General features: G+C 39.3%; 2 protein-coding genes across 2 annotated transcripts in view; both read left to right on the forward strand.

Annotated features, from left to right (window-relative positions):
- Positions 1-596: 596 nt before the first annotated feature.
- On the forward strand, positions 597-3,990 carry LOC6037208 (putative protein TPRXL). Its single transcript, XM_001847086.2, has 3 exons — positions 597-1,552; positions 1,618-1,992; positions 2,236-3,990. Exons 1-3 carry the CDS (start codon positions 1,510-1,512, stop codon positions 2,790-2,792), a joined length of 975 nt encoding a protein of 324 aa, XP_001847138.2. The 5' UTR covers positions 597-1,509; the 3' UTR covers positions 2,793-3,990.
- A 5,629-nt stretch (positions 3,991-9,619) lies between these two features.
- The window catches only part of LOC6037211 (dual specificity protein phosphatase Mpk3), a 40,947-nt gene continuing 23,515 nt past the window's right edge, over positions 9,620-27,051 (forward strand). The window contains 1 exon segment of the mRNA XM_038253476.1: positions 9,620-10,443. Within this exon segment, the coding sequence (XP_038109404.1) occupies positions 10,056-10,443 (388 nt within the window). The 5' untranslated portion in view covers positions 9,620-10,055.

The raw sequence follows: 27,051 nt of genomic DNA on the forward strand, positions 1-27,051 counted from the left end.
ATCCTTTCATGTCCCGATCAGCGTACTAGCCTTATATCTGGAGCTTTTTTTAATGGTCCAATAAAATAAATTTTCAGTTTTTGCTTTTTGGCCAAGGCCTCAAGGCCTTTTCAAAAACATCCAAAAAGCAAAAACTGGAAATTTGGTTTATTGGACCTTTAAAAAAAAAACTCCAGATATTTGCATTGCCTATAACATGGCACTGTTTAAAAATATTATGTCTAGTTGACCCTGCGATCAACCGGAAACAGACGCATGGTTGCTCAATCTGCAAAAAAGGTTCCTTTTGATACACTCAAAGAAACGGCACAGTTGAGTGACTTTCAACGCCATTGACGATGAAACCCCCTCGTTCAGCCGAAAGAAATTCATTCACTGCGATGCCTGTCAAACGGTGGCAAACGCAAAAGTTTGCGTTCCTCGACGTTCAAAGCAAAGTTGGAAAGTTCAACACAAACCACACAATCTCCGCAGGACAAAGCGAGAAAGAAAACAAAACAATCATCTAAACGATGGTCGGAGCGACGCAAAAGTGAAACGCGACTACATTGGCCGACTCGCTCGTTCCAACGCTGTTCAAATGGTGGTGGGCTAAAAGTCGCCTTTGGTTTCGGTGTAGATGTCGCCACCATTAAACCGCACGTAAAAGTCCATTTGTACAGTCGCTCTTTGGTGTAGCGGAGGTTCGTTGTCTTCGTTCAGATAGACATAGAAATTTCCACTCGCGGTCTCGGGCCAAGTTTTGTGTTTCTCTGTGCTGATTAGTGCGTCCGTTTGGTTCTGAACTGCGTTCCGTTTCACCCCAACTGTAGCTCCATAACGTTACGACGGGTGATGGGTGACAGCCATTCTTCAGATTGCTAATTATTGTTGTTTTCTCCGTTGACTCAATCCGACTCGGCTCGGGCTCTCGTCGATCGTTCATGCAAGTGAAAGGCGCAGGGAGAAAAAGAACCTCTGCACACATAAAAGAAAGGAAAAGAAGCGGGCAGCGAGACAAGGAAAGACAGACACAGAGAAAGAGAGCAAAAAGATCACGATCACGCAGCGCAGCGCGGCGGAGAACATCGCGAGAAGAAGAAAGAGTATCGAGAGCAGCGCCAACAAGAAGTGCCCGTACTGTCGAACGCCTCGGAAAGGAAAAAAAGAAAGAAGAAGATTTCTTTTTTGACATTTTGATTTATCTTTTGGCTGTCGTCTCGCATGTTGTGGAGCATTTGTTGCGCTGCTTAGAAAGAATCCTTCCAAAATTCGAGCCAGTTGACCCGCGCAAGGCCAACTAGATAGCTACGTGCACGGCATTAGGCGCTTTCTGGAAGCCAAATTGACGCAGTAGGCCACGGCGTAAGAGTTGCAACGACGGCGGCTACGCTTACTGCGAGACTGACAGCTTCGGACGTCGTCCCTTCTATGCGAAGCAGCGACTGAGGGAAGCGGAACGCTTTTTCTTTGCGAATCGGTTCTTGTAACGCTGCAACACTGAAGAAGTTAGTGCAAACCCGTCTCAACATGATCCGTGACCCGGGTGCCGGCGGTCCGCACGAAGTTCCCGGTGAGTATAGCATGGCGAATTGTTTCAATTGATGAATAGCTAATAGTGGGTTGTTACGATTACAGAACCTCAACCACCCATAAAGTACGATCGGATCCCGTATGATCTTGGCCATCGGCCACCAGTGCCGGCAGTGCCGCCACCCGTAAGCCCGATGGACGTGGATTCGGAAATACCACTGGACATGACCGTTCGCCGGAAGGACTCGGACCGACAGCCGTCATCCAATTCGTCAATTGCATCTTTGTCACCGGTAGCGCTGGTACAGACCACCGATCTACCCAACTCGTTGTCGTCATCGTCCAGCAGCAGCAGCAGCAACAGTAGCAACAGCAATTGTGGCGCAGATGTCCCAATGAATCTGAACACACGCCCGAGTGTGATCACGAAGGCTCCGCCGCCACCGATCAAGAAACGGATCAGCAGCATGCATAGCAATGGTAGGTTGACTTGTCTTCGAGGTGCTCCCTCTGGGTTGCTTTGGGGTTTATCGTTAGCTTCAACGTAAGCTTATTTAGGCATACGTTGACTTTTCATCGAAAACGCTGGCGATCATTCCTGGAGAGTTTGTTTGCAAACTAGACAAGAAATGTTTGACAATTTCCGAGTTTCAAGTTATTGTAGTTAGACCATAATGTTTCTTAATTTATTTAATTAATTTGGGGATTGCAATCTTTTCGTAGGTGAAATAGTGATAAAAAGCGCTGTGGGTGATAATCTGTCTCCGGTCAACTGTGACGTTTTCATCGAGGAACATTTCCGGAGATCTCTAGGTAATACGTACGCTTCCATCTATGGAAACAACAACAACAACAATCAGCCGAAAAGCAGTGGCAGTGATACCAGAAACAGTAGTACTAGCAGCTCTAGCAGTATTTGTAGTAGTTCCAGCACGAGTGGCATTGGCAGTGTTGCCAGCAGCCTCGGCAGCGTTAGCCCCGTCGTCAGACACAATCCCATAATCCCACCACCAATAACGGTGGAGATCTCGCCACTGATCAAGGTAAAGCCAGAGCCTGCTTTGTTGGCCCAGCAGCAGCCCCCGCCGCCGTCGCCGCAGCAGCAGCAACTGCCGCCGCAGCCACCCACCCACATCCGGCCGGAAATCAACGTGAAAACCGAGCCGGGCACGATGCAGCACGTGAGGCCAGACTCCGAGGAGGAAGTGGACGACCACTTTGCGAAAGCGCTCGGCAATGACACCTGGAAGATGATCCAGGAGAAAAAGCTAAACTTGTGAGCAAACCCACGTCCACGACCGACCATACACACTTCACAATCAAACACACACGCCCCGAAAAACAGAAAGGACGACTCAAGGCTCTCGAAAAGATTAAACTCGCCCAAAAGTTCCGCTGGTTGTGAGAGGGACTAAGTTGTCGTCGGCGTCTTCTAGGGGAGAATGGTCAATTGTTAACACATTTATACCATTTTTTTAAATTACTCGTACTATATTTACTAATGCTGATGTCTGTGTTAGGAACGCTTCTCTTTTATATTATTACCTTTTATAGCGTCACTTGTTCAAAACGAGCGCATTTACTAATTCCTTGTTGTTTGTTGTAATTGATATTCTTTGTTCCTAGAGTTGTTCCCGAAATTTCCACTTCCTCACTTTTTCCTGATCCCTTATTTCCTTGCCTTCCTACCCTTTTAAAACAAATATTGTTGGTTATAGGAAATAAACACCTATTTGGATAGTTTATAAAGATCGCAATTCTTACAATGTATTCTCGAAATTATTTTCAAACGCAACCTACCCTATTTTGATCCAAGTAGAGCGTTTGCCCTTTTTGTTCGAATCCAGCATGCCGCGTCGTGCAACCAGGACTAATCCACCAGGTACTGATTTCGAATGGTGCTAGAGCGATATCGAATGCCATCTACTCACCTTTGGAAGCCAGTACTTGCTGAGATTTTGAGTTGCAATTTATTATTTCTTCCTTCTTTATTTAAACACTCTCACTTTACACTGTGCAAACTTAACGTTAGGAAAAAAACCGAGAAAATCAAAAATTTCCGTAAATATTGCAATTACTCTTTTACTTTTTTGTATACAGATTTTTTTACTCCAAATGGGCTTACTTATAGAGCGTCGTTGAGACTAAGGGGAGTAACTATCCTCGTGCGAGGAGGGCGTTTTTTATATAGTGTCTCTGATATTTTAATTTTCCTTTTTTATATTATTATATCATCGAATAATATTAGTGATAAGTTTTAAAGAAGAGCTGAAAACAATACCTATTAACTAAAAGTGAGTAAAAAATCAAAAAAAAAAACAACACTAGTTTTCATTCAATTACACAAACACTAGCTCGCAACTATATCAAAAGTGTACCATCAGTTGCGTTGGCAGAGTACGTATCGTGACAAGTGTAAATTTTCTCCATGAAAACGTAATAAATATTTTTGTGATAGCAACTTCCTTTAAGAGAGAATCCCGATCACACTTTGTTATCACTGCACTATATCACACCAGATCCTTACAAATTGCACCTTGCTCAAGTAATAATCCTGTTTAACGAGAGCGCTCAGCTTCACAATTTCGATGTACTACGCCAGGCCACCGCCAACCAGCGACTGCGGTGAACTCGGCGCAAAAAGGTGGGTTTAAATGAAACTTAGATGTTACAGGTGACAAATCTAGAACAAAAAGACATCCGATCCGGAGCCGGGGTGGATCCGACATCCACCGAGGGAGGGAATCACTACGTTAGTTGCTGATGTTCCCTCCCTTTTTCTCGAATAAAGCCAACCGAGAGGCCATGGAGTTATGTAGAAATAATAAAAGCGTATTAAATTACCTATTTGAGGTGGTTTTCCTCCTCCTCCTATCGACTCACATCTCACAGGCCGTACGGAGAATCCTCCCCAACCACTGGAAGGTTGTGCGAAAAGCACACGCAGATCATCGGATTCCGTCGAGATAAATGCCGTTGCGGTGGCTGCCCGGTAGGGTTTCAGGCCACTTGGCCACTTGTTGCCGTCGTCGTCGGATTCACACCGAACCCCGTCATCGTAATGTCAGCGTGTGTAACAGAATCTGGTTTTGTGATGCCAGAGTGAACACATCCCCCAACGTGACGAAATGTACCCCTGCCCTGCTGCCCACAGCCAGAAAGGAGCTTTTGGACGACGAGGTTCCTTCCCACCCCCGGTTCACCTGATTCGATTCAGCAGTTTCTGGTCACTGTGCAGCGTGGTATAACGATTGGTTTGTTTTCCTGGAACTAGTTCTGATGAGAGGGATTTTTGGTTGATCAATTATAAGAATCAGAATTTTAGGATAATTGAATCACAAAAAAAAACTTGATGGTCTAATTTTTTGGTCGTTTAACACAAATCTCGCTTACATTTTCAAAAGGTCCGATGTACATACGAAACCAATTGCGCATTGGTTGTTCTGAATCGACATAAATTTGTATTCATCCCCTAAACCAATGTCCTTTAAATGTATACGAAAAGATTTACGACTAAACTGAACTATTTTTACAATTAAATTGTTGCAAGAGCGGGTCCGTAAATTCAAAAATTAATTAAAAGAAAACAAACTTCTGGACGGCAGTTTATAAATGAGAAGCCTGGTTTTCTTAGAAAATAAGCTAGAGAACTCAATTTGGAATACATAAAAAAATTGTTAAAAAATTCTTTGAAATCATTTGGATCTCTACAAGTGCATGTCACAAGATGAGATGTCAAAGTTTTTTATCAGTTTAGCGGCATTCCGTAAACCAGGTGACATGGTTAGAATGACTATAAAAATATTTTTCAAATATATGCTGCTTATTTCAGATTGAGTGTCTGCAAATTAACATTTGAATGATTTTTTTTAACAAGTTGGTTAACTTGTTATTAAATACATTCAAATCTGAAGTTTGGTAACTACACAGTGAAAAATTGTGTGAATTTGGGAGATTTAAAGTTGGTGACATTAAAAATGTATTATGATTTTTTAACTGTGTATAATGTGGCTCATTTAAAATCATTAAGAAAATTTTTTATAATACCTAGATTAAAATTCCAAAAAGTCCTATCTGCATAGGAACCCCCGTGACTCATAGGTTGTTATGAAAATTTAGTCTAGAATGTCTCTTGTTATTACCAAGAGAAATTCCATACCAAAAAGGGAATCGGTTGTCACGATAATATGAAAAAGCTTAATTTTCAGCTTGAAATCTATTTTTACAAAAGAAACTCGTCCAGTTTTCCTTTGACTGCACATTAAACTTTCCGAATAATTTCATTACTTTTGTCGTTTTCGTCTATCGAAACAGCATTTTCAGAAAATTCAACAAAGGAGAGTTGTTTGAGCTCATATGCCGATCATAGAAATGCGATGAGAAAGGGTATTTTCCCCTACTTGAAAGAGTCCGAAGTGCAGTCCGTTTTCCGATTCGAAATCACCTTTGTTTTTCTATAACGTGATTTCCATGGTACCTAAGTATTTTCAAAACCTCAGATTATGTCATTCTTTCTTTTTTTAAATTTGTCTAAAAATAAGTTTGAAATATGACAATAGTATTAAGAATGTTAAGTTTTGCTTCCCAATTTAGTTATATCTCAAATTTTTCCACATAAATTATTCTTCACTTGCCCTACAGACATTCTGTGGTGTTACAGAATATCTAAACATTCGTTAATTGAAACAAAAAATCTCCAACAAATAAAATACATCGACTTCTGACCACACTTTAGTCACCACGCTATTACGGCCGAGCCCGTAAAGCCTTTTAAACATATTGTTAAAGGTCCCTGGTTCGATTCCAGCATTCGTCACTTTTTGTGATGGGTGAACTTTTGGAATGAACATTAAGACATAATTCTCTCAGCCATAACGAGCTGTGTCTCTCAAGTCGATGCCATAATTCTTTCGGACAATTTGGAGTATATTTGGTGTTCATTCAGTTCTTTCAGAAAGAGAAGGCTTCAATGCTTATTTCAAATAAAGTAAGAAACTTGTACATTTATAGTTAAGAAAAATGTTTCGAAAGTTTTTCGTGAAATAATAATGAGTAATTCAACAAAAATGTACGTAAAAACAACACTTTTCTAAAAATCATGTCTTTGGAACATCTGACCAATTTTGGGCTTTAACTGAAAAATACTAAGCCCATTCAAACACATATCAAAATACACTTAGGGGAGAGTGAGGAGACTTGATCCCCGGGGACTCTTGATCCCAAGCCTGTATCTCGTCAGCATTTGAATAAAACAATTAGCTTTGTTCTAGAAAGTTGTGCGAAATTGACTAATACTTATTGTAGAAAACAGAGAAAAAAATAAAAATGATTACACACATTTTTCTAAAAGTGCTACAAAAAAACTCCATGAGATCTTTTTTCTTTATTTTGATATCTTTAGAAAACATTCAAAAATTATTCAAACAAATATTTTTTTTATACATGAATTGTTTAATAAACTTATTGACTCCACAATCCTTACGCATTTGACGTTAAATTTATCGTTATACTATTTTTACAATCAATTGTTTAAAAAAGTGCGTTTAGGGAGACTTGATCCCTGGAATCAGCCTCAAGATTAATGAATTATTCTGGGTTTTCGTACATATAGATTCCTTTAGTATAGTTGTGCATAACTTACTGCAGTTTGAACCATTTTTTGAAAGTTTTGCTAACAAAAAAATTACCAGCTTTTGTTAACATGCTCAATTTTGGTCTAAAAAAGAATATTTCAAGTTTTTAAATATTTTACAAACTAAACTTGTTATATTTTGAACACAAACGTACAGGTTTTATGTGAAATTTCTGTAAGGCCGTTGCAAATATTTTTCAAAGTTTATGTCGCCAAGCAACTGGGCGCGTGTACACTTTTTTCATCCAAAAGTTGAAACCCAGGCTTGAAATTTCAATTTTTATATTTTTTTATTTTTTTGCGCCCCCGTCAAAACGAGGGAAATAAACTTCAAAAAATGTTTAATTTTGTATGTTTAAGCTTTCAATTCATGCAAAAAGTTGTTTTGTGAGAAATTGACAGAGTTATGTGCGATAGTCTCCCCACTCTCCCCTATAGATCAAATGGAAACTTTGCTTACTGATTTACCAGGAGTCTGAGATATGACTTCTTGAAAAAAATATTACATATCGGGTTTCGGTATTTCAATCGAACTTAAGGTACCATGCTTCTCCACCGAAATTAGTTCCCAGTACACATTACTGGAGACGCATGGTGCTTTATGTTATATTATATTTATGTAAGGAAGGTTGACATCCTTTAAAAAAAATCATATTCCAGAATTTTGTTAAGGTGAAGCCGTTGATCATTTTTGAAGAAAATTGATCATCACTATAAAATATTCTGTATTAAATTCAATTTGACGAATTTCAGCACCAAAAGGAATCAGCATGTGCCAGTTGTTGCCTTCTTGAAACCACTGAAAGAATTTTTGATCTAAATCAATTGTGCTTCAAAATTTATATAATTTTGTGGCACAGTCATTGACGTCTTAGTTGGCAATCATTGATTAATGACGGTTTCCATAACTTTACAGGGAATGGGATAATCGTTACCAAAAGGAATCAGCATGTGTAGGGCACTATTCTAAACAACTTGTTGAAGGAATTTTGTCAAAATATTGAAAGCGACGCAAAATTTATATCTTTGAACGAAAAATCATGACAATGATGGAAGTCTTCACGTTAAGTCATATCATATTCTAAACCATTTAGTTTGAGATTAATTTACGAAGTTATAGAATTGAAAGTTGAAATTGAGAATGATTCAGGTTTGTTTGTTTGCAGAAGGTTTTCAAACAATTTACGAATAAATAACTTCAAACATGTCTTCAATTTTTTTTAAAATAAAAACAAACAATGCTGATAAGGCTTAAATGCCAAATAACCCGAGATGCTCATTTTTTTTATTCTAAATTCAAAACCACACACAATACATAAGATCTTAATTGCATAACACGCTTTCGGATATCCCCTCAAATAAACGCATCCTCCAGACTATCCGTCGTCCTTTGTTTTCATTCGTGTCGTCGTGTGCATGCACTTTGCGTGCACATGTAGTGTCGCATCCTGGAAGGACCCTCTCGAAGGCCGTTTCATTGTATATATGTATGCCTTCTCTCGGTGGCACTGGCTGCGTTCTGATTTTTTGACCACGTTTCGTATCAGCAGGTATCAAAACACATACACACGCACAAACGGGATGTCCTTCAAAATCTCGGGAACCAACAAAAAAATGCAAAACTGTTGCATACATGCAGGGGAAGCAAAGCACAGCAGTAGGCTCTCGCTGATATGGTGTGATGGAATGTGCCTACCATTGAGGCGCCAGTGCGCATGTGTCGCACCGGTTGCATACCTTCTCGGAGGATCCGTGCCGCGGCGGCTTCGTCGGCCAGATGGAGCAGAACCTTTGCGCGAGAGAGAGAGTTGTGTCACCGATGTTTTCGTTCGAATTAGCTCTGGGTGTTGTGTTATAGTTTTTCCACGGTGTTTTTACTGGTTTTGGGGTTTTTAACCACGGCTGTGCATTTTTCTTCGAGTTGTTGGTGGTGAATCGCTCAAGTGCCCTCAAATTGTCGAATTGTGAGTGGGGTTTTTGACGGTCGATGTGACGAAGCGAAGAAAAAGGCGTGAGATTTTTTTTTCGCTTTCTTCCATTCGTGGGAGATTTTTCTCATCTCGTGAGACCAAAGGATACTGCGCGTGTTGTGGCGTGTTGACACACGCAAGCACGCACATCGCAGGAGCCTACGACGACGACGACACCACAGGAAACACCTTCCGGAATCGAGAGGGGCCTGCTGTGATGAGTTTTTTTGGATTGAGATATAAATCTTTTTAGGTAGAGATTTTTAGTGATATTTCAAATTTCTGCTCAAATCGCTTCGACAACACTGATGTTTTGAAAGAGCGTGCTCAAGTGGGCAGTCCCCCGGACTAGCTGTCAAATTCATTGAAGACTACCACCAACGCAGGTACACACAAAGTTCCGTTCGCCCCTTCCGTTGGAGTATTGGTGCACGCCTACACACACGTGCGCCACGCTGGTGTTGGTGTGCGAGTCGATTTTAATTCATTATTTCATTCGAGTTTCGTTCAGAATCGGATTCTCTGCTGCAGCGCGCCTCACACTTGCTCGAGTCGCTTCAAACGGTGCGGTAGTGTGTTGTTCTCTCCGTGTTGTCGTCTTCGTCGTCGTCGAGTTCCGCTGAACTCCGCTGTGTAACGCGGACGCGTTTGGGCCGAGATTTGCTGAGTGTATGTTTTTAAAGGGAAATAATAGATGTTGGTTTGTGTTGTGTGTTACAGCTGTGCAGATAAAAGAACAAAAAGATTGTTTTGTTGTGCAAACTGAAACAATAGCCGCGTTTGTTTGTTGAAGTAGGCCTAGATGACGCCGCTGTCGCGACGATCCAAGTAGTCGCGAGTGTGTTTTCTGTGGTGTGTCGCGAGAAATTGTGAGTAAGAAAAGTTGGCCGTGATTTTGGGTGCATCGTAGTTGAAGTCGCGAGTTTTAGAGGTTCAGCAAGATGCCTGACCACGATATAGAGATCATTACGAGTGAGCAGTTGCACGGGGAGCTGCGAAAGTCGCACAAGAATTTTATCATCCTCGACTGTCGCAGCTCGAATGAGTTCACCGAGAGTCATATCCGGACGGCGGTTAACTTCAGCATTCCCAGCATAATGCTGCGCCGATTCGCCGCTGGCAAGATCGACATCACCTCGACTATCAAGTGCCGCGACCTGAAGGAAAGAATCCTCTCCTGCTACAAGGAGAGCACCTTCGTGTTGTACAACAATAGCAACGATGTGGTGATCAACGATCCTGGCTACAACAATACGACGAATGACACTACCATCAACGTGTTGCACAGAAAACTTAAGCAAGATGGCTGCCGTGTGGTGTGTCTTGAAGGTTAATATATACAACTGTTTTACTCTTTCTATCTCTCTCTCTCCCCGTCATCTACTCAGCTTCCGCCCATCCCGCCCGCTTCATCCCACCAGCTGTACCCATTTAAAGCCATTTCCTCTTGTTGATGTGATCCAGATCTTAGTCATCGCCATTCATCATTAATTGATTTAAAAGGAAATATCATTCGCTGTACTGTTTAGAAAAATAATTATTATTCATAGCCTGCTGCGGCAGTATGCGTGTGCTTTCACACAATCTCAGCACCATGTCCGCGAGCGCGCACTCACATACCAATACCAAGCAGGCGTTGGAATCACATCATCAATGAGTGAGCCCCGCAATCCGATACATACCGCCGCGCACACAACTTCGCCAACTGTGATGATCCCAACTGTCACTTCCATTAATGTTAAAACCTGTTTGCACTTGTATTGGTCGCGCGCACACACTTGCACAGGTTGTTCACAGCATCCCGACCTAAAGTTTCCTCAATCCAGCAGCAGCTATAAAACGCGCCTGCGCATTGTTTGTATATATTTACAGTCGATTACACTGCCCCCCAACCAACCGCCTCCCTCTCCTTCGTCCTTGCGTGCGCGCGCGCCTGTTTTTTATTCAATCAACCCACCTCACCCTACCTCAACCTCTGCAACCGTCCCCCCCTCGCCCGTGTCGCGCCCACAACCACGAATTCATTCAGTTTTATCAAACACCCAACCTACGCTACCGCGGTGACGACGACGCTTCGTCATCGTCGTAGTGGCCGCCTGCTATGGTTTGGGGAGAGCGGAAAATTCCCCCCCTTCCTGCCCTTGCAGGGCGGATCCCACCGGAAGCCACCCGCTGTTGCCTGGTCTATAGTAAATCACCCACTCCACCCCACAGATTGCTGGGATTGCTGCTGGCTGGGTCGATATTACCACCGCAGTCCAGCAGGGCACACTACGATCCGTTCGCTGGGGGGTGCTGCTCCAGCTCATTCAGCTTTTTCGGCTGCCAGAAGCCGGGGGAATCCCAGTTGGCCTTGGGTGTGTGGCATGGGGGGAGGTCGCACACGCCTTTTGTGTCGACGAGCCCACGCAGCAGCAGCAGCAAGGTGAATTTTCCAAGGCTAATAATACATCCATCAGGCGGGAATGCGGCAGGTCGTCCTGGCTGGGAGACGTGGGTGAAAATGTTCCCCAACCCCCAGAAACTTTGTTATCTAATGGGGGTGGAGGTCACTCTTGCTGGCTGCCACCCACGCCGACCCAAGACCGGGCCAGAATGTGGAACGGTTCGATAATGTGCCTTTCACCTGTCTGCCATCTGCAGATTGGAAATGATTTTCTAGCAAAACCGCGTAGGAAACAAGTTGTGGGTTGTGTGTCTATCAATAACACACCGCCTCGGTGGTGGTTGTTGCGTGATGTAACGTGGTTCTCTGGCCCTCTCCAGCAGCAGTGTGCTCTCAGAATGTCATCGATTGACGGCCCAGGCGGCTGGAGCGTGATCTAACGACGAAACGATGATGGCTAACGAGATGGGGTGCATGATCTAATAGTAGGCCGTGCTAATTGCTTGACGTAATTTTTAAGCTTCCCAATTAGCAAGGTTGTCAAGCCAACACACACACTAAATAATAAAAATAAAGAAAAATAAACATTTATAAAAAAATGCAATAGCGATTATTATCGGTCTCAAAATTGAGCTTCAGCTTGAGAACCGTAATGTACTAAACCCCAACAACAAATTTTCAGGAATTCATTGATATTTTGCAATGTTTCGACGGTATCATTATTATTTACAAAGCATATTGTGAAATATCGAGAATCAAGCTTAAAATTTGATTTTTATATTTTTTGTGTGTTTTGCATGAATTTGCATCATGGTCTTTGAAATGCCTTCCAGATAAATTTTAAAATCTGGCAACTTTATCCGTAGATATATGCACTTTATTCTCTACTTCTTTTTATAATATTATTATTTTAATATTTTTTCTTTTGCAACTTTTGTTACGCGAGAAAAATTACTTCTCTTGTTTTAAGTTTTTCTTCATTCATTTAAAGTAGTTTTATTTGTTAAGTTCTTGTTTAGTTTTTGCTTTTAACGGAAGTTTCAGGCCTACTGTACAACCTTCAATTATTATCTTTGACCTTTTCGTTGTTTTTAGTCATTTTGCAGTAACTTTCTCGAGTTTATATATTAAACCATTTGCTATTGAGTCACAACAAAAGAAGGCAAAACATAATCTACACATAACGTAATATAATCTGTCACACTTAAAATGGAGAATTCTTGCTTACTTTTCAAAAGGTCGTATGTACATAAAAAACCCATGGCGCATTGGTTGTTTTGAAAAAGTAATCTTGAATCATAGTGAATAGGTCACTTTTTCAGTAATTACCACTTTACATACCCATAATATTAATTTCTACTATGTCTATCCGATGACAAAATTCAGTTTTTCAACTTCCAGTAGATAATAATAAACAAGCTCTAGAACAAGTCGTCAAAAAATCTATTTATTTTTTTTTTAAGTCTTAAATATATCCTTATTGAACTTTCTTATGATAAATACATTTCAGGTATGCCTAAATGCTTTTAATCTTTCTTATACTTTCCGTTTTATTAATTACTGTTCACATTTTTTTTATTTACTACAAATAGTTTTACATTTTTGCATTAAATGGTAAACATTTGGGTAAAACAAGACATTAACAAATGGAGCCTAACATTTCAAAAGGGCACATAACTTTTGTAAACAATAGTGTTTCTTTTTCACTCAAATGACAGTTTACATAAGGTGTTAAAGGGACACACTCTTGGTTAAAAAAGTTATGTGCCCTAATGAAATGGCAAGCACGAAATATTAACGTGCAACGTTTACCTGCAATATAAGTCGAGATATGACCCAATTACTAATGAATGGAATAGTGGAATAATCTCGAATGTTTACATTTTGGTTTTGTGTCCTAATGTAATGTTTGGCTCGAAATGACGTTCTTTCACGGTGCTAAATTTCAGACATACCGTCTTGCCCATTTTGCTAAAGAAAGGTATAGAATAGTATTTGCTTTTTTTTATTTGCCGGAAAAATACAAACACGGAAACACTGAATACTAAAGATATATGGGAGAAAAACATAATTTTGAAAATGTGGAATAATCAGTTTAAAGTGATTTTTTAATTAAATCAATTTAAATCAAAGTGATTTAAACTGAGGAATGCCAGATTTTTCCAAGATCAGCCAGAATTAATGCCAATCGTTCAGTATTCCAATTTTTTTTACTTTAAATTTTCCGGTAATTTTTACATAAACAAGATCTTAATTTTGAGATTTTTTCAATTTAAAGTGCCAATTCATGTTTCCAATATTTAAACCTGTTGATTTATATTTTTCAATTTTAATCATTAGAACAGCCACAATTCTGTTCACTTTCTTGCTAGAATTGGAATGTCATTTATTTTGTACCCTACCAATTTCGCCATAAAAATACGTCAAGTTCCACAACTCTACGCGCATACACATATTCGCTACCACTTAATCGCGCTTAAGCAGCCACTTCCGAGAAAGAGAAGACACATAGAGGAGAAAAGGGGGGAGTTCAAAGTACGCTGAATCGGCTCGGCGACAAAAACGATAAACCCCCTTCTTGCTTCATTCGAGACCGTTGTCACCCAGCCAGTTTGACGCGCTTAATTTGATTGATTCCTTTCCGCCGTCGAAACCGACACCGCGCCGTCCGGTTGCCCAAGTTTCGGCCTACTCCGATCTGCGCTGCGATACTAAATGGCTTCGTCCGCGCGCGGAAAATGAGTCAAAAAAAAAACCGCACATACCGATCTAGTTGCCATTGTCATCTTAAGGGTCGGTCCGTGTCGTTGGCTCCATTTCTTGGCCTGCCTAACCATTTCCTTTGTCGTGGACGATCCCCACACACACATATTAGCGTGCACGTGGGACAGTTCCGCCGCCGAGGCTTTCCGTTCAGCAGTTTCTTATTCTTCTTTGCTCGGTGGTCGTGTTTCTCTTTAATTTTGTCGCTATTCCGTCGTCGTCGTCACACTCTCCAAGCCCGGCGTTTCCGTTTCTTCTTGTTCGCGGTTCGAATATTTATGAATGGGACAACCACGCGATGACGACGACGACGACGGCGACCGGGGGTTAAACGATTCAAAGTGGCTTGAAAAGTGGTTGTTGAATCGCCGCTTCGCGCTGACATGAAAAAGCAAGAGTGTTGTTACGAGACGCAGGGAGGACGGGGTTTCAGAGGGTCGTCGACAAAGCACACACAAATGTACACGGGGGAGAGAATGAGTAACAAAAAACCGCACTCTAACGAAATGAATGAGTTGTGACGACGACGAATGAATGAGCGGATATCGTCCTTCGTGCGCCCTCTGTTTGTTTGTGCTTCAAAAGCTTAGCAGGCTGTGCGCGACCACTGCATTGCAACTGCAGCACACACAAGTTTTCCCCTCTTTTGCACGCCGCCGTTGATTTGCACGCTTGCTACGACCGACTGGTTGGACTGTTTTGTGTTTGCTTTGACAAGTGAGACTTTATGGGAAATTCACACGGAGATGCTAGGCCTAGATGATGATGCACAAAAGGGTATCATCGCTGCGCTGAAGTGTCTCTTTACATGGTTGTTGCTTTTTAATTGGTAGAAAATCTTTTGAATAGAAATTTTTAACATTCAAAAGCAAAAGCCACAGCCTTGAATTATCTTTTTGTGCATAACAGCTATGCATTTTTTTATGATTCTGAAAAGAATTTTTGGTTTCTACCTAACCTTTGAAGTTTATGCAACAAATTGCAAGAAGTGAATTTTTTTCAGCACCAGTCGTTCATTCATCCAACGAGGTTCACCGAGTTGGATAAATACAACGAGTGATGAAAAAAATAAGTTTTGCAACGAGTTCTATTCAATATTTTAGCATCAATTTCAGTGCTGAAAAGTAGAAAGATTCGGCATTTGGTTTGAAAAGTGTTACTATTCTATTCTGTTATTTTTGGTAGAAAAAAGTAAGCTGTTAAGTCGTTCGAGAATAAAAGGAAATGTTAGTAGTTTCACGACGTTCATCATATATAACATTGCTCATTACTTTTTTTAAACTTTGCGTTCAAGCGTTTAGTAAAGGTGGCCATTTCGAGAAAAACCGAAAAAATGTCAGGAATAGCTTGTCAGTCATATACAAATCAGGAAAATAATATTTTATTTTGATGTAGTTAAATTTCAACAAATTTCTCTTCAATAAAATCAATATATTTTTATGTAAGAATATTATAAAAAAAAATTAAATGAATAATTTTAGAACATTGACATTATGTAATACACTTAAGGGGTTACATAAATGTAAATCGGCAAAAATGTCAGAGGTTGGTATGAACACACACTTACATTTTTTGTAAATCTGTTTTCAGTGCATTAAAGTATACATTTTCAACTTTTAACAAAACAAATTTGGAGACATTTGGTTGTATCATTGCCGAGATATAGCTATTTGAAGTAAACAGTTTCAATATCTCAACACTGCTTCGGCCAAATCAGCTCAAAATTTTGGTGAAGACTAGCTAAACCGGTTCCGTGTGCATGACGAAAGCCGATTATCAAAAAGTTTATTTTAAAAAAGTTAAAAATATTTTTCTGTTTTTCATATAAAAAATCGTCAGTTTTTGATTTTTGTATTTTTAAAAAAAGCAAAATTTAAAAATCGGGCTACGTCAGCTACACTCATCCCAAATTTCAGCGTATTCGGTCCATACCATCTCGAGATATCGTGGCACCCGTAAATCAACTCTGTGTTTCGAGAAAAACGCTCACAAAGTTTGACAGTTCGCTTTGAGCACGGCAAAAATTCAAACCTAAATCGCCTGTTACTCAGTTGAATCATGAAATATCTTCATGGAACTTTCTGGAGTGATTTGAAATCATCTTTTTAGTGGAATTTACGATTTTGCCTTAACATAAAATTTTAGGATTTTCTTCATGTATGTAACCCCTTAAGCTACTTGGTTTTGGATTGTTTTCGTTGAATATCAATTACCAGTTCTCCCGATCATATTGGCGTATGAATAATCCAAATCATGTTTCGAAAAAAAATACACATTCATATGATTTTTGAAGACTTCTTCCATTGTTTAATCAATAAACGCGTTAAACAATTAAACATATTTTTAGAAAATTTATCAGATTCGAGTATTTTTAATATTTACTTTTAAAATGTCTCAGATATTTGGTATTCATCAGTGAAATAACTTTCTCATCTAAACGTGTTGATCATTGTTTAATACAATGTCAAAAACCATAAGTAAAATTTTCTTGTCCTTCGAGTGAAAAGTATTCATTTGCATTTTTTTTTAAATTGGTAGAAATTTTGTGAGAAGTTTCTCTTTGATAGAAAGCCGTTGTGCAAAATTAGTTCGTCCAACCTCTAAATACGATTTTGACAGCTGTCGATACAAAAATGCTTTAAAAATATTTAAATATCGAAAGAGATGAAAGATAATTTTTATGACTGGTTTTATATCTTCGGTATAATCGTAGAATGGATAAAATTCTAGAAAAAAAATAAACGCTCTAAAAATCACCTTTTTCAATTCCTCATGAGGAAACGAGTGACCCAAATAATCATATTTAGGTTGTATTTAATTACTTTAAATGTCATATTTTGAACGCAAGATGATCAAAATTCTATTGGCAGTTCTGAGATTTTTGAACAATTTGTAGTTTTTTTTTCGTCTATAATAAATTGAAACATTTTTCACATAATTTTCAGATGAAGAATAAATTTTAAAACCAACAAGATATAAATTCATATTTTTGCTTTAATTAAAATTTAAAATGTGGACGGAGAAATTCAAATTATTCAATTTTTCTGCCAACTTCATTCAAAAGAGCTCGTGTGATTTTAAGCAGAGCTTTTTTTTTCTAGAATTAGAAATTTCCTTGATTTTTGTTGTACATCCATAACCCTATTTTCGTTTACAACTTTTGAAAGCTATTCTTAAACATTACGATTGTTTAGAGATTAAAAAAAAAACATTGTGCGTAAATTTGGTTTGTTTCTTTCAAAATTCGATGTAAATAGAGCTAGTGTGATAAAATTCAAAATTTCACTTGTGACAATTATGCGATTATAGACAGTTCAAGTAAAATTGTCCGTTGCTAGTCATCTTGGCGTCACCATCATCGCCTTCACTTACATCACACACACTTCCGCCGAAAGCGGCGGCGTTTGGAACCTTGCGAAAAACTTCACGGAAATGTGCCGCAATCAAATAAGAGTGTGTGTTTACATTTGCATTTGTGGCTATGTTTACATCGAGCTGACCCATGGTGGGTAAGCAAAACAAGACATTTTGACGTTTTGTTTATGCGCTAAAAAACTAAAAGTTGGATCACAATTTGTTAATCGTAAATGGGGATGGGGATCATTATGGTGGTGTTTGACGTCTAAGCCGAAGGATGCCATGACATGAGTCATTTTTTTAGATTTACATTACAACGAGAGTCTGAAGCTTTGTTTTCAAACTTTAAATTAAATTTTGTGAATTTTGTGCTTACATAAAAGTTCTAATCAAATGTTTTCATATACACCAACACGTCAGATTGACAAATTACGTGTTCTACGAAGCTATGTACCAACATAGCGAATGCTGCTAGCAGCATAACCTCAACCGATGTTGTTCGAAAGAACGCACACACACACGTCTAACGTTCCAAGAGACACAAGTTGATATTCCATAGAAAATAAACGTTCTATCTCCAAACAAAGTCGACGGCGGACGCCTCACGCACACACTTTTGCCGGGAGACACCAGAGCAAAAAGGAAAAGACAAGTTTTTATCGCTTTCCCACCTCGCCGCCGCCCCCTCTTTTCCCCAAATCAGTGCCTACTTTGGTGGTGGATACCTTCACAGCGCGACAAGACATTCACACAACTAGCCTACTATTAGAATGTTGTGTGTTGTTATTCGTACACATGTAGGTATACAGAAAGCTGCCAGGTTACTTCGATCTCGTGTCTCTCTGTGTGTGTGTGTGCCTTCGTGAGTAAGCGCGCGCGCCCGAAAGCTATGAATGTGTCGAATTTCATTCATGATTTTTTTTTGTGTTCCGTCTCGTTGAGTCTCGTTCGGGGTGTTTGCTTCTTCTTGTTTTCCTCTTCTTCTCTGGGTTACAAAATCCGCAGCAAAAGCGCATGGGAAACTGTTGTGTTGAGAGCGAAAAAAGTTTGCGCCCTTTTGCAGGGCGTCAGGCGTCCTCGACGTGGCCTGCTTGCCTTTTTTTTGGGGAATTTCCCTTGGGCGCTTCGCCGTGGCAAGGCCTGCCTGGATGTGGTGGAGCCTCCTTCTCTGAATGATTTCTCGGAATGCAGGCGGCAGCGAGTGGGAATTTTTACGGAAGGGCGGCGACGTCGTCGACGCAAAACTTCATATCTTTCTCGATTGATTTTTCCGTGGGAAGTTTTGCCTGGCTGCGTGTCCGTTCGTGCGAAAAAAGGATCCTGACCTGGTCTTGGTTGGTGGTGGTGCTGCTGTTGATTATAGGGTGGCGGTCACCTTGGGTTCGCATGCGGACCTGCGGCCCAACCCAGTCAGACTAATTAATAGGTCAGGCAGGCAGGTTGTCGGAACGGAAATTAAGTAAATTTGATCTGATGGATCGTATTTAGCTAAATTGCCCCAGCACGGAAGAGTAACGTTTACCCCGGGGCTTTCCCGATCGGAAGGCTTTATTGGAAAGTAGCGATGAACGGGTTTTTGTGGGTCTGTTTTGGTTTTGTTTGGCCTGCGGAACTTGGTTGACACTGGCTTTTAATAAGCGTTTTCGGGTAGCCGAGATGAATGGGCTCGCTGATTGGGACATTATCGGCTGCATTTTTGTGTTTTTTGCCTGGAATATCATTCAGTGAAACTGGTTCGTAAATTGAGTACTTTTTCTGGGCACTTTTTCAACGTCAAGTACAGGCGATTCTCCGTATGTCGATATCTTGTCGAGAAATGGAGATATCAGGGTAAAGAACGAAATAATCAAAGTCTACTTCGACTTGATTATTGTCACTTGCCGCGACCAAAATCAGTCAATACTATCAGCGTATTTTCCGCCAATATGGAGCCGAAATCGGTCCTAATCTTGCCCCGAGCAAAGCTACAGGTCACCCAAGCCAATTATTATTCCAGAGACAAACACACACACTCACGCGCACCCTTATCAGACGCTGGCAACTTACAATCAAACCCACAATAAACATCCCGTGAAAGTATCCCGTTAGTGGGCAATATTTATACACAAACAACACACTCGGTTGGCGGTTGGTTGGTCGGTGTATGCATAACCAACTTTGAGCGGAAGTCGCTTCCTATCTAATCTTGCTGCAGTCGCTTATCAGTCCACCACCATTGTCAACCCCTTCCGCAATCCGCGCAACAGGTTCGCTCCCCCCGAGCCCAAATCAGACCGGATGGGAGACCTATTACGGCCGACGACGACGACGACGACGATCATTGTCGATCTAAAACGGCTTAAGCGCCGAGCGGAAATGGTGCAACGAATCGATCGCGACCGCGTGGTCTACCGGAGATCGTGGGTTTTCGCTGCTTGCTTCAGGGGTGACAGAACGCGCGTAGGTGATCTTTTTTTTTTCTCAATGACCAGCGCATTGACGGGCGGTCGTAGTAGGCGATGACTGCTGCGGTGTTGGGTGACAACTCTTTGGAGGTGATCGCATACGCGCGCAAAAAAAAATATCTTTATGAATGGTGTTTGCCAGTTTGGGCGAACCGCACTTGTAGCGAAGTAGGCTGTGAAGTAATAACTTGTTGGCCAGATTTTGTTCTTGTTGTTGTTGCATTAGGTACGGTTTCATTGAACATTTTTGAAAGGAGCTTGTCGGGAAACGGCCCACTAATTTCTTGACAGGTGTGAAATTCTTTGCATAATCGAACGACCTGTTACTTTAGTACAAAATTGACCAAAATCAAAACCATGCTGCTCAGAATAATTGAATAAACATTGCTGAACGAATGATATTCACAAAAGTTTCCACACAATTTGAAGATGTGCCCATACAAAAATGGTTTTTGATATTTTTTTTTTTTTTTTATTATATTTTCATCACTCAATCCACCTGAACCAGATTCTACTACCGTCCATTGCCCATGGAAATGGATTTTGGAGACGAGAAGTGTTGACGCCCCACTGTTCTAAGGGGAAAATCTCCCCAAATAAGTTTCGCTTGGAGTTGGACGGTTTATCGGAAGGTATAAGGTCTAGGATACGCTCTAAGCAAGTGTTGCGACCATTGCATTGGCATGAAATGTTGAAATGGTAAGATTTGATTCTCAAGGTAAGCAATCGGATGGTCATTTGTTAAAATTGGTCGTTTTGTCCGTTTTGGTCTTTTTGGTCGTTTCAGTCAGTTTGTTAATTTTGGTCATTTCGGTCGATTTGGTCATTTTAGTTGTTCAGGCCATTTTGATAGATTTCGTCATTTTGATCGATTTGTAAATTTTTGAGTCGAGAACAGAACACTGATGAAGTCTGCAAGTAGTAGACGAAATACGTATCTGTCAAGATATTAAAAATATATAGCGGAATTAAAAGGAACAACTCGTCTCTTTGTATTCACAGTAATGCATTCTGCTAAAACGCTCAACCAAACCACAATGTAAATTTTGGTTTATTTGATAATTTTGGTCGACTTGGTCATTTTGGTGGTTTTGGTCATTATGGTCGATTTGGTCATTTCAGTCCATTTGATATTATGGTCGATTTGGTCGTTTTGGATGATTTGGTAATTTTGGTCGTTTTGGTCATTGTTGTCATTTTGGTCGCAATTTTGGTTGTTTTGGAGAATGTGGAAATTTTGGTCGATTTAGTCATTTTGATCGATTTGTAATTTTCGTCGACCTGGTATTTTTTTGTCGTTTTGGCTATTTTGATCGTTTTGGTCATTATGTATGATTTGATCATTTTGTTCATTTTGGTTGATTTGGTCATTTTGGTAAATTGTTCGATTTGGTTATTTTGGACGTTTTGGTATTTTTTGTCGTTTAGGCCATTTTGATCGTATTGGTAGATTTGGTAATTTTGGTCAATCAAGTCATTTTGATCGATTTGTAATTTTGGTCGACTTGATCATTTTGATCGATTTGACCATTTTTGTCATTATGGCCATTTTGGTCAATTCATTCCCCAAAGGAAAAATATATCTCAAAATCTGCAACATTGGATTTCCTGCAGAAAATGTCATATTTTATAACATTTTTTGCAGCAAGCCCGTAGATCATTTTTGCCCGCGTGTAAAAATTTCAGCGATCTGCAGTTCTTACCAACACATATAAAGCTGGCCCGTCCCCGAGCAACACTCCAAAGAGAAGCATATCTTGGTGCTCTTTCACTCACTTTTCATCAAGCGTCCATGGCGCGGTGGTAGCGTGTCGGATCAATAACCAAGAAGTTGGTGGTTCAATCCTCGTTCTGCTAAGTGTTTTTTTTTGTGAAATACAATCAAAAAGCCGTCGGTAATGTCGATAATTGTCGGTAACGGGCAAAAATGTCATACTCCTATATCGCAAAAAATGCATGAGGACAGATTTCATGCAGATTCTGATATACTTTCATGCCGCCATGCATCACAATCATGCGACTGCCAGTTGGGTGTTCATTTTAATCAATCAAGTAATTTTGTTTGTTTGCTGTTTTTTTACAATAAGGCCGTTGCAAATATTTTTCAAAGTTCATGGCCTGAATAGTCAGGGGGCAAAAAAATATTTTAATGAAAATTAAAGTTTAATCAACTAAAAACCAGTTCAAACGCATTTTCCCGCGTTTATAATCATATCTAGCATGTTTGAACATCTTTGAAAACATTTTAGTCCCACGAAAAGTTGTTTTTTTGCGAAAAAAAAATCCGTCAATACCTCGATATTTTCAAAACTAATAATTGGAAAGCAACTGAACGCCTTTAAAATGCATTTCAAAACACTTTTTTTATCCAAATGTTGAAACCTAGGCTTGTAATTTCAATTTTTATATTTTTTATTTTTTTGCCCTCCCCCCTCGACTTTGGTCAGAGTCGAGGGACATAAACTTCAAAAAATATTTGCAACAGCCTAAGATTAAAAAACTCCGACTTTTCAGTGATCTTTAAATTTTATTTTAAATGGTTTAAATCGGATTGATTGCATGACAGATACTATCCTACACCCAACTGGCAGTCGCATGATTGTGATGCATGGCGGCATGAAAGTATATCAGAATCTGCATGAAATCTGTCCTCATGCATTTTTTGCGATATAGGAGTATGACATTTTTGCCCGTTACCGACAATTATCAACATTACCGACGGCTTTTTGGTTGTATTTCACAAAAAAAACACTTAGCAGAACGAGGATTGAACCACCAACTTCTTGGTTATTGATCCGACACGCTACCACCGCGCCATGGACGCTTGATGTAAAGTAAGTGAAAGAGCACCAACATATGCTTCTCTTTGGAGTGTTGCTCGGGGACGGGCCAGTATTATATGTGTTGGTGAGAACTGCAGATCGCTGAAATTTTTACACGCGGGCAAAAATGATCTACGGGCTTGCTGCAAAAAATGTTATAAAATATGACATTTTCTGCAGCAAATCCAATGTTGCAGATTTTGAGATATATTTTTCCTTTGGGTGTAGCTATCTTTTGTCAGGCTTTTAATATCCCCATCAGATAAGGTATTTTGAAAACCAATCTAGAGAATCTGATGCATAACAAAAACCTTATTACTATATTCTGTAACGTTTTATTGCAACACTTTTATTGGATCTGATCATGCCAAACCGGTTAAAATTGGTTCAGCAAAACCTCAGTACAACTAGTTTATGTTTTGTTATGCATTCAATAAATTCAGGAAATCTGGGAACACTTCTGGAATTTTTATTTATTTATTTATTATTATTTGTTCTTTTTTTTTTTTTTTTTTGAAAGGTCAATAAACCAAATTTCAGTTTTTGCTTTTGGGTGTTTTTGAAACCGCCTTGAGGCAGGGTTATTAAAAAATCCCAAACAGCAAAAACTGAAAATTTGGTTTATTGGACCTTTAAAAAAACTCCAGACTTCCAAGAGAGAGTGATGAACTTCTGAATAGTGAATGAGTAACCTTATCTTTTTGTTGATTAATGTTTTCATAGAAAGTATCTCGTTTTTTTGTCAAATTCAAGAATATTTTCAAGCACCTTATTTAACAATTTCAACTTCATAACTTCTTCTGTCAAACTGATCAAAGGAACCGCGCGCCGAAAGCGCGCGGCCCTCTGGGATGTGCGAAGCTGGGCTGATTGAAGTGCTTCAAGCTTTTCGCGGGCATCAAGCTTTTTCGCGTGGGTGCCTCCGAATCCTTTCCCAAGTTCTAAATTTAAACAGACGCGCTCGCGCCACCAGAGTTAATTTCGGTGGCGGCGGCGGCGGCGGAGTGCGCTTTTCTTTTCGCTAGAAGCACTTCATTAAATTTTAAACATTGTAGCAAGCATCACTCACTTTTTGAAGAGCCCGAATGCAAAATGAGAATGGATCGTGGAGCCCATGGTGAAGTATTCTGGCAATTGGTGGTACAAAAATAGACTCAAAAGAATCCATTGGCGTCGTCAGTATATCTTTTGCTCGCGAAAAGCACTCACCGAGAAATAATTAGAATAATGTGCTGATTATGTAATTAGTGCCATGGGAAAAGATTGATTATTTTACTCGCTGGAAATCAGATCTCCCCGCTTTCTACTCAGTTTGTCGTCGACGAAATTAAGCTTGATGTGACAAAAGATAATTACATTTTTCTTAAAGGCAGCATTTGTACTGTTATCGCCCCCCCTGACAAGATGGTTAGTAAAACATGCTTTCATCTTCCAGTGATGCCAAGCCGCCCTGTTATTTTAGCTCGCGTTTTTTTTTTCCTCCGTGTAACCAAAAAACTACGCCCACTTGGGAGTGAGCGCGCAAAAAGCGTTGACGAAGACGCAAGAATTCTAGGAAAAATTCTGCCTACTCTTTTCCCTCGGTGTGCCATTCGGAGAAGGTTGAACTTTGCTCGAAATTCGCTACCATCCTGCATGTTTTCCCAGCGCAGAATGTTGTTCATGGTGGTTGCGTCGCGTTGGTGTCTCGCTGCGACTTTGGGCACAATCACACAGAGAGGCCGCCGCAGTCGAGAACCAATTTTTCATTCATCAAAAAAAAATCCCTGGAACACCACAGCAACAGTGAGAGAACCAACGCACTCGGACTCGGATTGCATCGATTTGGCCAGAACTTTAATTGAAGCTATTCCTTACATCACGATTGAAAAACGCTGTAAATGAAGGTCATAGTGCTGATAGTCCTAAAAGGTCACTGACAAAAGTTTTATGACTTTGCTGACGCAAGAAACAATGGCCGATCTACAATCACTTAGCTTAGAAAATTGTAAGAAGCGTAGGAATTTGAATCCATGCAAAGGCATCTGATCTTCTGCAATAAAAAAGTACGTAAATTAGTAACTTTACCTAAGATTGGAAATATTTCAAAATCTACGCCAAGCTGACGGTTCTGTATCAAAGGTAAACAAACAACTGTTTTGCATGCATTTTTTCAATTTATTGCTTATTTAAACATTGATGTTTTAACTAAGCTTTTTTTTTGTTTGAAAGCATTCTTAAAAGCTTCTTGAAATTTTATTTCCATGCTAAAGCTGAAAATATTTTTATTTCAAAATTGGTATATTTCCCCTAGTAAACCAATAAATCGTTTTTGTGAATAAAGGTACTTCATGCTATTTTATTTATTTTTTTAAGGTCGTGTCAAATATTTTTTGAAGTTTATGTGCCTCGACTCTCAAATTATTTAATTAAAAGTTTTGGCTCCCCCTTCTAAATTTCCAGAAAAATCATGGGGCAAAAAAAATTATCATTGCAAAACCTTGTACAATCTGTTGTAAAGTATTCAAGATAGATTAAATAACGTTTGTTTTTGTATTTTAAATCATATAACGTAGTTTTAGGCTTATTACTAATTTTGAATTTTGGGACGGCACATGAAAAATAGACGCAAAACTATAGTGAAAAAAAACGTTCGCGAATTAATTGATATTAAAATATAAAATACAAGATTACAAAGTATAAAGCATTTTGTGATACATTTTGCTCACAAAAACATTTTAAATTTGGCTTGAAATTTGATTTTTGCCTTCCTCACCTCACTGAGGCAAGGCTATAAAATCACTCAAATAATGAACTTCTTAAATACACCTCTCAGATATACCTTCACGTATATCTATCGACTCAGAATCAAATTCTGAACAAATGTCTGGGGGATGTGTGTAGACATGATTTTATTTCCACACGATTATCTCAGAACTGACTGAACCGATTTTGGCCGGATCCGCCTAATTTTGTTCCTTTTGGGGTCCCCTAGGACCCTATTGAATTTTATTCTGTTTAGTGAAGTACTTTTAAAGTTATGCAATGAAAAAGTTTTTTTGTAGCTACTAAAAAGGGTGATTTTTGCCTAACCTCAAAGGCCAGGTCTTTTTGCTAACGCGCGAGGGTCGCGCAGCATGCATATCGCCCGGTTGCCACATTTCTTAAGCAGTGTCTGCGTCTCTTCTGGAAAAAGTCTGTATTAATTATGTTGCTGAATACATCATTTGTCTCGACAAAGATTTACACGAACTTTTTACTGAAATATACAACTCATAAGACATAGTTTACTAAGACAAGGAGTACAGCATGCAATTCCATCGTGCACCTAATGTTGGCATATAAGCACTTTTAAATTCAATTACAGCCCCCCCCTTTCTCTTTTATTTTAGAGATTTGGTTAAAAAAGAATTGAAAATTGCAGTTCTGGTAAAAACAATAATTATAAAAAATTGAATGAATAAAAATTAAAAAATTAAATAAAAACAAAATAAATAAAAAATTAAAAAACTCTTCAATTAATTTGAAAATACAACCTAAAATACAACATGAATGTGAGGAAGGCACCAACCACCTTAAGGTGGACTAAGCTACGTTTTTTTTTTTCATTGTTTGCCCTACTCGACCTCGTCCAGAGGCAAGGAACAACAATTTTAAAATAAAATTTGTTCAAGGTTAAAAAAGGTAAACAATAATTAAAAACATAATAAAATAAAATAAGACAAAATAAAAGCAATTTTATTTTATACTTTACTTAAAAAATTTGACAATTTTCTGAAAAAAAACTTTTTGGGAAATGAATCTCCCATCATTAAAAATTAATTTGCCAAAATTCGATTTTTTCAGTTTCCAATTAGGCATATTTCCTCTAGAAAATCGCAATCAGTAGGCGTAATATTGAATGTTTGGCCTTTTTAAAATGTTAGTCTTGGTTTGAAAATTTTCAAAATGTTTTTTTCGAAAAGATCGGAAAATTTCACGAATGTTTCATATTTTAACATTGAAAATCGGACCATTAGTTGCTGAGATATCGACATTAGAAAATGGTGTGTTGTTAGGGTGGGACTTAGAAAACATCAATTTTCCTGTTTTTAAACCTTTGCATGGCAATATCTCAGCAACTAAGGGTCGTATCAACAAAGTTCAAAAATGCAAAATATAGAGAATTTTCTCAGCTTTTCAAAAA

This window comes from Culex quinquefasciatus, chromosome 2, assembly GCF_015732765.1.
Source record: "Culex quinquefasciatus strain JHB chromosome 2, VPISU_Cqui_1.0_pri_paternal, whole genome shotgun sequence".
NCBI lineage: Eukaryota > Metazoa > Arthropoda > Insecta > Diptera > Culicidae > Culex > Culex quinquefasciatus.